The 11,357-nt window shown below is 42.9% G+C and overlaps 1 protein-coding gene across 2 annotated transcripts; it reads right to left on the bottom strand.

Annotated features, from left to right (window-relative positions):
* Nucleotides 1-705: 705 nt before the first annotated feature.
* LOC109468953 (E3 ubiquitin-protein ligase TRIM36-like) lies at nucleotides 706-10,659 on the bottom strand. Of its 2 annotated transcripts, none has more exons than XM_019767326.1 (12): nucleotides 10,502-10,659; nucleotides 8,984-9,201; nucleotides 7,506-7,751; nucleotides 6,905-7,051; nucleotides 6,089-6,242; nucleotides 4,300-4,404; nucleotides 3,607-3,720; nucleotides 3,375-3,470; nucleotides 2,831-3,084; nucleotides 2,330-2,445; nucleotides 1,633-1,965; nucleotides 706-1,300 (listed from the first exon to the last, which is right to left on the bottom strand). In XM_019767326.1, exons 1-12 carry the CDS (start codon nucleotides 10,508-10,510, stop codon nucleotides 735-737), a joined length of 2,358 nt encoding a protein of 785 aa, XP_019622885.1. In that variant the 5' UTR covers nucleotides 10,511-10,659; the 3' UTR covers nucleotides 706-734. The 2 variants fall into 2 exon arrangements, with proteins under 2 accessions (XP_019622885.1, XP_019622884.1); XM_019767325.1 differs by lacking the exon at nucleotides 10,502-10,659 and adding an exon at nucleotides 9,427-9,645.
* Nucleotides 10,660-11,357: the final 698 nt, after the last annotated feature.

The following is an 11,357-nucleotide window of genomic DNA, read 5'->3' as shown; positions in this document are numbered from 1 at the left end:
CAAAGGATGGTAAAATTCCGTTTGGTTCAATTGCACAATTTTTGACTTGAAAACGACAGTATTTTAACAGAGAAGTCATAGTGTGTGTGTCAATTGTGATGGGTTACATTGACTGTACTGTCAAATATGCTACCTAACTTACCATAATAATCGAAATGTGCTACCCAAACCCTAACCTTTTAAACAACGACTACACAATACAAAAACCACTTCTCCAGCACAAACTTTCACGTAAATCACTAACCACATATCGCTATCTACTAACCAACCCAACTTTATAACTTCTATTACATGTACTTAAGAACTCATTAACAAGATTACCCAGATAATCAGGCTTGACATTTGATCGTAACAAGGTACTTAAGGACGCTTAGAATGTTAAGGTACAGAGACAAATACTAGATAGAATATTCAGTAGCAAAAGAAGCTAAGTCACTTCAGAACAGGTGATGTGGTCAGATTTCTGATGAAGAACAAGTCCACACAAGTTGATGACGTCAAGACTCGTTCGGAACTTTCTTGTGTGCACATGAAATGATGACGTCAGATGTTCATGAAAAGCTACATGGATATTTTGTGTCAAAGTCTAGTGCTGAAAAAAGCGACGGACAAAATGTGCAAAATATAAATTGCCGTGTAGAAAATGAAATTTTCCATCTAAGAGCGACTTTAAGACATAGACTATCCTGTTCATCTTATTCCAAATCTCTTCTTTCTAATTTCTCCCCCTGAATCTAGTAATGGACTGTTCCTGGCCCGCACAGACCAATCAGAGGAACGAAAACTTTTCCCGCGTCCACACAACATTCCTTCACCATCTTCTTCGACGTGACGTCATAGAAACGGACGATGCCTTCGTCGGCGTCCACAAAGATGCCCACACGTGATCCGCCGTCACCATGGCAACGCGTGACGCTCTTATCAACGCCCTCCAACGTTCCCATGGTAACCGTGACGGTTGCCATGGCGTTCGTGACGCCGACGGTGTCGTTCTCGTCACAACTGTCATGGCCGCTGTCCGCGTCGCTCTGTCGGCGGAGCTCGGTCTGGATCGCTCCCTCGTCGGCGACACCGACACACACCAGAAAACTGTTACCGGCCACGCCAACCTCCCAGTAATGGTGGCCACCGGCGATCTTGACGTCACCGGTGACGTAATGCGTTTCCATGGTAACGACGTAATTGACGGCGTTGTCAGGACGAAGCTTGGCCGGCTGCAGGACGGAAGTGACGGCGCGTCCTTTGATGTCGGCTCGCAGAGCATCATGGTCGTAGTTATCCTCAAGATCGAAACGTAGATCTGCAATTTTCGAAGAAAATCATTCAGCTTTTGCTGACAATAAGTGCAAAGGACGAAAATGCCGAAAAGGAAAATCAACTTTAGTATGTTTATCTTTAGTTTAACGCCATGTTTTGTAGTTTTGGTAGAACCAAGAACTTCCATTCGTTGTGACATTTGTAGGTTTGTCTATTATAGAATATTAATTGCTGTCATTTGTCTACTTCCAAAACTAGCAATGAACTTTTTTTCATTCATACCGTCACTTGATTGTAAACACTACGTCACTAACTATTTAGTTGTAAGTTACATATGAAATTGAAACAAACAAAGCAATGAAGAGTAACACATACCAGGCGATGTCCTAACGGTCCCGATGTCGCTCCACGGCCCGGGACCCGCCCCGTTGCAGGCGCGCACGCGGAAAGCATACCACGCACCCGACTCTAACCCGGACAGCTCGCACCGACCGGAAATGACGTCATCGCAACGGATCGTCTGCGCGTGCGTCGGTACCTCTGATGTCCCATCATGCAAGTCGGCGAGACCTACCGCCGCCATTTTCCAGTACTGCACGTGTAGAGAGTCGACGGGGGGAGAATTGGCGGGTAGAGGGTTCCAGGTAACGTCTGCTTGTCCATCCTCAGCCACTATGCCGTCCTTACACAAGTCAACCTTGTTTGGAGCTGCCAAAATAAACAAGAAGTAGATAAGAACACAACTAGAAAGGTAACATTTGTTAAGCAAATGCATAATGTTTACCTTCGCGTATGGTCTGCTCTATTAATTCTTACTCAAACACGTTCATATACTAGTATGGTGACAGGAGTCTAAATCCTTTCTGCTATGAAATTGCAACATGAGTGGACTGAATTGAGCTTAGCTGAAGCTATAAGAGCGGAGGAGGATAGTGCTCGAAGAAGAAAAGGAAGAAGAAACAGAGCAAAAACAATCATGTTTTCCTTCTGCGAAGGTAAACACAACTGCCACAAAGTTTTCCGAGAAAACGGAGTTACTAGACTAGTCTAGAATTGAGAATGTACTTCTTACCTTGCAGAAAGTCCAGCTGAGAAAGTAGCTCCTCCTCCCTTCTGACGTCGAGTGTAAGTGACTCGCAGGTCACGTCCAAGTCTGTCGGAAGTTTCATCTCTGTCGCTTCTTTAACCCTGCATTCGGATAAACATAAATGATTTAGCAAGAGACACATTGTCTATGTGTACCATGGTGTAGACCATTGGGATTATGACCATATGGTCAACATCATGCACGAAGCTTGGAGATGTGCCAAGAGACGTCTGAAAAAGTGCTGGGAACAGATCGAGAAGCGAGGCTAGAACATCTGTGTCTGATAATTAAGCACAATAAAGTACCCCTGGCCGTGTAGCCAGGGCCAGTTTGGAGCGTACACTCGTCGAGTCAAGACCTCTGTATCTCGGCACACTACAACTGGTGTCAGCGGTGGGATTGATCCACTGGTAAAATAAATGAATGAAATGATATCAGAGACTGATAAAAGTTGTTTTTTTTTGTTATTTTTTTAAATTCATTTACCTTTTACATAGTCCCGTGGCGGTCTGGAGGAAGCAGGCGTGGTTGTTCTCCTTCAGAACTTGTTCTACGTACTCAATCAGCCCCGAGACCCCCATCATCTCGCGAGTTTGCGCGAGAGCAGCGTCGAGTTCGCTTTCTTGTGCAGACATGACCTTTTCTGCTTTCTCTAACAAGACTGACTTCCGGTCGTCCAGAATAGCATGTAGAGAGTCAAAGGCTTTCATGATGTTGTCCTTCACCAGACTGGCTGCTTTCTGTAATAGAGAAATTGTTTTAAACTAAACCTGTTCTGTTTTACCTTTGCATCAATGGGCGCCACCATTTTTACTATGACGTCATGGGTCGGCCATCTTGTTTTGATGACATAAATGGTAACTTGTGAATATCGTCTTTCATCAACGCATGTATCTGTTAAACTATTCTACACAAACTGTCACAACGACACAACAAACGAATGTGAATGGACATATGAAAAGAACTAAGCTACTGCAGTTAGGGGGTTAGTATGTAGAATGTTAGTTTGTAAGTTCTTCCGTTCGCGAACCTTGCTGTTCTCCCTCTTCTCCATCACCACACGTTTTTGTTCTTCTACCTTTTCCTGTTTGTCCTTCAAAATCTGCAAACTGGATCGCAGTTTCTCCTGTTGGTAGTGAGAAAAATTGCAATGTGTCACAAAATTTAGGTTTAAGATTTTCAGAACTAGAATTGAGACGTTTTAAGATTAAAAAATATCCACATTTTATGCACGCTAGGAAGAAGAAGCAAAAGGAACTTACTTCGATGTTTTTGTATGCGGTGTTCATATGATGAAACTTGTGGTTTGCGTGCGATCCTCCCAATTTGCATAGGTGGCAGACGGGTCTCTTGCACGCCTGACAGTACATGCTGACCTGGAATATCAGAAATAATGAACAGCGACACTTAGCATGCAGCAATGCAACTGCACAGATTCACGCTTATCGCAGCAGCAGTAATTTGCCTATAACCGTAGTATAACGAGTAACACACCGTCTTACGAAAAAAATGTAGACATGATAATAAATGCTGAAATGTAGCAAAAACAATATGTTTTCCTTCGGTAAATATAATAAATGATGGCATAGACGACATTGGCATTAAAAAGTTTAGAGTAAACAATGTCGATAGTAAATGTATGATAAGAAATTTCGTCGGCCACTGTTGCCGTAAGTGTCAATACTTAGAACAACCAATCATGACAAAGAAGGGATTTTGCGATTAGCCAATGGCTAACTATGTAACACAAGCGCATTAGCCTCTACCAGGCTTCGGGAGGCGGCTGAAAAGAATAGAAATCGGCCAAATAGAGAGATAGAATGCCAAGGGAGTGCGGCAAAATGTCCTCTGGCATGACAAACTTCCATGGCATGCTATCTCTCTATTTGGACGATTTCTATTCTTTCCTGCCACCTCCTGAAGCCTGGTAGAGGCTACAGGCGCATGTCTCTAACCTTTTCTGTCTCGTGTTCGACGCACAGAAGCGCCCTCGGGCGGAAGCTGGAGGTAGGACCGACATACTCATGCTGTGCCTTTGGAGTCCCCCAGATGTGCACAGTCTATATATAAAGGTAAAACAAACCAATAAATGTAATATTACAGACATCAAACATTTCATCATCTACGTTAGTCTCCACCAGACTCCTTTGAAGGCTGAATAAATAGTAGAAATCGGCTAAGGGGGACATCATTGGCCAGAGGAATTGGCCGGCCATATAGAGGGTCCAGCTTGCAATTGCCTGCACGGAAGGCAAGCTGGACCTTCTAGGGCCGACCAACTCCTCTGGCCAATGATGTCCCCCTTAGCTGATTTCTATTAGTTATTCAGCCTGCAAAGGAGTCTGGTGGAGACTACATCCACGTAGCAATAGACAGCACGTTGGCAGAACGCACTGTGTGAAACCCACAATGTATTGTGCACTGCACTTTGGTGGCAGAACGTCTTAAGGTCGTATTAACTTATTCAAGGATGGTTTCAGACGCAAATCGCGGTTCGAAACTTCCTCCTGAAGTGGGATCGAGGCGTTTTCCATGCCATTTCTGTATCTGTATCTGTATCTGTATAGCCGATATAACCGCAATTCGGCATAACACACCAGCTTCACAGGCACGCGGCGCGGCGGCAGCTAGCTATATCACACCGAACGACTTGTTACACTCAAACTTTGCACATTTAATTGCAGTTGTTTAAAGATTTGGAGCGTTAAAATGGGGCCACTTGAATCCGGCTTCGATGGAAACCGGATCGAAAGCGCTTAAAGCGTACTGGAGTGAACGGGACCGAAATATACCACCCGCAATGTTCATCAACGCTAAAAACACCCCATGGGAGGGATTTTTATCTCATAATTAGCACCTATCTTGTGAAATTATCTAGAAAGCATCTATATAATCCTAGAAGAACATGCTCCAATATATTCACACACGACTTGTTCACAAAAGCTGTTATTTACACATGTTTCTGCGCTGTCTCACTTGTCTAGAAAAGTACAAGCCGCCTAATGGTACGTATTACCAGGGTTATTAGCTAGGGCTCAAATGAGTAGGCTGTGTTTTCATGTGCTCTACTTAGCACGAAAATTACCGGTTAGCTAGACCAACACATGGCTGGTTCCGTTCACACAACATAAAGAACAGGATTTTACTCACTCTCTGATATAGTAGATAAAACTGAATAGCATAAGACAGATAGATTTCAGTTGGGTAGGCCTGTGTTTCTTTCTCTGTGCAGTTCTTGCATGTTCGAGTGCGAAAATTGTCCGTGTATTTTCAAGGGTCTAAAAACTGATACCTACATTGTGCTAAGATACGTCGATGAAGGTTGGACATCCAGGTAATACGATATGCCAAAAAACAGTTACTCAAGCAACTGGATATGATTTTGAAAACGTCAGACGTTTCAGCTAGTATCCACTACCTTTCGTCAGTGACTGTATATAAACCTGCTTTCCCCTCTGGTCTCTCAGTCACTGACGAAAGCTAGTGGATACTAGCTGAAACGTCTGACGTTTTCAAAATCATATCCAGTTGCTTGAGTAACTGTTTTTTGGCATACATTGTGCTAACTTTACTGCCTACTATTACAACATCCATATGTGAATGAAGAAATACATTGAAAAAGTTTTCAATCATTGTACAAATGGTTTTGATTCAATGGGAACATCACATACGCACAGCGACCATCACATAGAAAAGAAACCCACAAAGATTATTTGCTGTGGCTTAAGTCAGAATTAGACCCACCTTGAAGCACTCATTACAGAAGCTGGCCTGACAGTCCAGACATGTTTTTGTGGCGTCGGCAGGTGGGCGGGGCTTACATGACTGACAGGCGATAGCGCCGGCTTTCCTGGCCTGGAACTTGTATCTCTCCACGATCGTCTCCAGAATGAAGTTCCTGAGAGGTGTAACAGCAGTGAAACAATCTCCTTAGCATTTTCAGACGTAAAGAAAAAAGTGACAAACTCTTCCAATGCAATTTTATAGTCTGAAGAATGAAGTTCCTGAAAAGTGCAAGATCCTGCAGTAAAACAATCTCCTTGGCATCTTCAGACGTAAAGAAAAAAGTGACAAACCCTTTCAATGCAATTTTATAGTCTCAAGAATGAAGTTCCTGAAAAGTGCAAGATCCTGCAGTAAAACAATCTCCTTGGCATCTTCAGACGTATAGAAAAAATTGACAAACTCTTTCAATGCAATTTTATAGTCTCAAGTGTGAAGTTCCTGAAAAGTGCAAGATCCTGCAGTGAAACAATCTCCTTAGCATTTTCAGACGTAAAAATGTGACAAAAAATTTTAAAGGCAACCAATGCAATTTCTGGGCGACAAAGCAAAAATATTCTGGAAGAGGAAATCTGTCTGATATTGACATGAACTGTCATTTCTTAGCCACCAGGAGGCCCATATTTGACCTTGACCTTTGTCTTCCTACGACCTACCAACATGCCATATATCATTACAATCCATATAGGCGTTCTGAAGTTATGCTGACTACAAATGTGCGGAAACACACACACACTGACAGACAGACATACCAAAAACAATAGTTCCATTTCTTACCTGTATAATCCATTGATGCCCTTTGGCCCGAGCTCCACCCCTTCCTGGCACTTTGGGCAGGGGAACTCTTTCAGCGGCGGGGGAGACTTGGGCCCGGTCGGGGTGGATAATCTGGAGCTACTGTTCTTCCGGCGGAAGGAGGCAGCCCTACACAATACACAACAGGACAAGACGGTGGAAAAGCGACAGGTCAATGTCAGAGTAAGAAATCTATAATATAAATTTATAATAAATTAAAATCCTCGATTCTGAATCGGACTTCTTTACAAGAGGAGTGAAGGAGGCGGTCTACATAAGAGCTCACAGACCTGACCTGAACATGTTAACAGAGACGGGGGGCGACACAAGTTATCTGGCAGGTAGGACACGCTACTACGGCGACGTGTCTCTGACCACAAGTTCCAAGAGTAGACGGGTCAGGCGAAAATTTGGGGTAAGTCCCAATTCATTGTAGTGTTGGCAGTTTAAGTTTAGTCTTTTTATTTTAGAATAAAAAAACCTTATGTTTAAATAACAACGAAAGTTTTCTACCAATGAAAGTCTACATCGAAAATTGGATGAAATTTTTTGGCAACGCCAAAGAGGCAGAGTGCTTTCATACCTTTGTAGAGGCCCGGGCGTTGAACCCCGTCTCACTTTGGCAGGCAGCGGGCTCTTCAGCGGGCTCTGTACGGCGCTGTAGAGCGGCCCTCCCGGCAGGGTTTCAGGACTGTCCCGGTAGAGGATCTCCTTGGCGCATCGGTGGCAGATGTTGTGCTGGCAGGGCAGGACCAAGGGCTGAGTGAAGAACTCGGAACACACCGGGCATCGGAGTTCTCTCTCCATGTTCGCAAAGCTGGACAGGTCACTGCAACACACACACAAACGTATAAAAAGTCAACATTAATAAACACATCATCCACACCGGGTATATTAAAAAAATGGAATAGAAAGGTAACATCTGCAAAGCAAATGCATAATGTTTACCTTCGCATATGGTCGGCTCTGTTATTTCTTACTCAAACACATTCACATATATGGTCAGACAGAGTCTAAATCCCTCCTGCTATAAAATTGCAACATGATGTAACCCAACACTAGTTACCATGGTGACAGACGTCCGGTTCAGGTCATTGACCTTATTTGGTTAGAAAGGAAAAGGAAGAAGAGGAGAAAGAAACTGAGCAAAAACAATATGTTTTCCTTCTGCGAAGGTATAAACATAAATATCAACGTCAGTAATGCTGTTGCAGCATGTGTCAACGAGGGCCTTTAGCGGTTCCCATCAGCATTGCAGGCCCAAGTTGCACTGCCTTAACTCAAACAGTCAGAACGGGCTTTAATCGTATCAATCAATCATTCAAGCGTCCGCAGACACAGCAACTTCAACAAGATGTCAGCGGAACGTCTTTGAGCAAACCCCTACTCCCCCTGCATCGTGAGTTCCATGCAAACAACGCTACAATGTGCGACATGTAGGACAATTTTAAGTCGGGAAGCCCTTGAACTATATATAGTATGTAGGACAGAGGGTCGGGTCACTGCTCTTGTACAGCGATGATATAGGCCAAAGGAAGTAAATTTTATGGATGACATGCTGCGCAGACTCAAAATCTAATGCGATAGGGCGAAAAAAAGGCGGGCCAAAAAAACAAGATTCCTATAAATACATTTTCAAATTTTGACATCATAACCTTGTTAAACAAGAAGTGATCAGCTATATTTTGCTAAGTTTACTGCCAACTGTTACAACATCCATTTCTGACTTAAACAACTTTGAAAAAAGGTTTTAAGTCTTTGTACAAAAGGTTTTGATTCACTGGGAACATACATTTGTATACACAGCCGCCATCGCATGTATTAGATAGACGAGGCCACTGCATGTTTCATTTCATTTCATTTATTGTTGATGCCACAATGCATTACAAGTGGGAGCAAGGCAGCCAAAGGCTGGTGGCGGCTGCCACTGGTACATACAACACAACACAACACAGGACAAATCAATACAATATACAGGACCTAACAACAAGTTACGGGAGTTACAAGTTATGTTTTTTTCTACGAGAAAAATGCAAAACAAACAACAGTAAAATGTTTTACCTAGAGGAGCTTGCTTTTCTCGATCTCGAATCGGAGGTGCCGGATGAGCTGACTGGTGACGGGCTGACGTCACTAGTACTCTCCGGCGAGCTTGACTCTTCTGGCGGAGATTTAAAACTCGGCATCGGGATACGACTGTGCTTGCTGGACGGTGTACCAGGAGTCACGGGTTCGTTTCCACTCCGAGAAGTCCTTCTCGAAAGCGTCCTGCGCACCTTCTAATAAGAGAGAGACAAGAAATAATTGTTAGGTACAGATATGTAATTTTGTCCCTCAACATTCTTTCTGGATTAAAGTTTTCCCTCGCTATATTCTGACGAACAAAGGATAAACATTTCATGTTTTATCCTTCTGAAATAAAGAAAAAAGTGTCAATCTAGGGAAAGAACATGCTAGGACATTATACAGAATAATTTCTTTGGAACAAACTATGTAGTATTAACCTCTTCGGAAGGTGAGAGCTCTGGACTCGCGCCAAAAACAGACTCGGTTGCTAGGTCCTCGCAGACGACATCCTGACGGTTGCCATGGTTATGACAGGTGCACAGAGAAATGGCGGGAAAAAGTCGGACGAATTCCGCCAAATCATCTTCGAAGTCTGACCCGTCCGTGGATGTAGAGTTGTACATTTTTACCTACAGTTTTGTAGCTTGCGACGCTGCCTTATAATTTCTAACCCTATTGGGGATGGACCGATTCCCCTGTGAAAATGGTAACGCCCACTTTAGATACCGCTGGAATTGGGGGGGGGGGTGCATTCGTAAGAAAACATCAAATAAAGATCCCTAGCGAAATTCATGTAAATCACATGTAAGAAAATGCAAAATTTATCAGACGTAAGGTTACCATTCCCAGACAATATTTCGTTGTCATGGTTGACAAAATTGAGATAAGAACGATATATTTCGATATTTGTCCCCCCTCCTTTAAAATTTAGAATGGTCCATGTTTTGCTTTACAAGCGTCTACCGCTCTGTCATTACAACCATTGAAATGTTCGCCAAATGTGGTATAATTACCTGGTCCTACCAGAACGGCGCTAGCAATTTAAAACAATTAAACTTTACGACACAAAGACGCAACAAAGGAACATCCAAGCAATTAGTAACAAAATCCCCTCTTCATAGACTAAAATGTTGCCATCAAAAATGGCCCCAAAAAGTCAGCGAATACATCGTAGCTTTGTGCAAGGGAAACTAGTGGATAGGAATATTGTCTACATTGCAAATTGTCCACCACCCCCTCTAAGCAACAATTTGTATATCTAGATTCCCCCAAAAACAACACTTAAACATTCTTGTAATTGTACAAAATTAGTATGTTCAGCCCTTTAAGACAATGACACAGACAATATCTATTATTACCACGTTGTTTCATTACAGGTCTTGTATTCGGAGCAATTTTGACTTCACCCCCCTCCCCCATTTTTTGCTCTATCAGTAGTTTAAACAATGCGTTATTTCTATCCTTCCAGCCTTAAAACGTTAAGATGTTACTCAAGTGTTACTGTCTACTTACTCGTAACATCTTGAAGGCTTGAGTAAAGAAGATATCCAGACGATAAGACTGTAGGGAGCAGAAGAAAGACAGTAGAATGCCTCGCTGCCGGGTTCGACTCTCATATAGAGAATGCACGATTTTTCGCACCTGTGCTAAAACTTGCGAACTAATCTTAGAATGGCGGCAAATTTGGCCAGAAGGCGGGAAATACCGTGTTAGACAGCTGGGTTGATTGAACCTATAATCGCGGACACCGGCATAAGATAGTCCTGTCTCTATGGATTCAATCTTCTTTCTACAATTCTCCATATAACCCCCTTGCTACAACTTGGTCTCTACAAGGAAGCTCAGAGTATCAAACTTGTTTTGCGCGACTGAAATAAAAAAAACGATCATAACAGACTTAATTACTTCTTCTCTTGAAAGCAATTGATAAAAAAGGTACAGCATTATTTGACTAGACATGTAGTAGCCTCGGCCGAGCTATAGATGTGACGAACTAAACACAACAACAGAAATTGATAACCAAGAACTTTTAACCTGCCAAACAATATTTAAGACTATCGTACATTACGGCGTCGGATATTGAATATTCTACTCGACACTTGGTAACTGATTCTAATTTTATTTCCTTGAAAATGTATGTAGAGCGAGTCTACTTGTGGGCGGGACTGTGTAAGACATATAAAGCCAGAGTCTAAGTTTGGCTGTTCCAACACGCATGTCCTCGTATCTAGGCTAACCCGACAGAATGGCTGACCTGAGTCATTTCAGAGTTCGGCTCTTTTCTGTGAAGACCTCAATCATGCAATGATGCACCTACCAATGTTAACTCCGAGGGGTGAGAACATGTCATAGACCCTTTCTTTCAGAG

Source organism: Branchiostoma belcheri, unplaced genomic scaffold (assembly GCF_001625305.1).
Source record: "Branchiostoma belcheri isolate BF01 breed outbred unplaced genomic scaffold, Haploidv18h27 scaffold2, whole genome shotgun sequence".
NCBI lineage: Eukaryota > Metazoa > Chordata > Leptocardii > Amphioxiformes > Branchiostomatidae > Branchiostoma > Branchiostoma belcheri.
The sequence above is the reverse complement of the archived record's forward strand: the minus strand, read 5'-3'. Positions and strand labels throughout refer to the sequence as shown.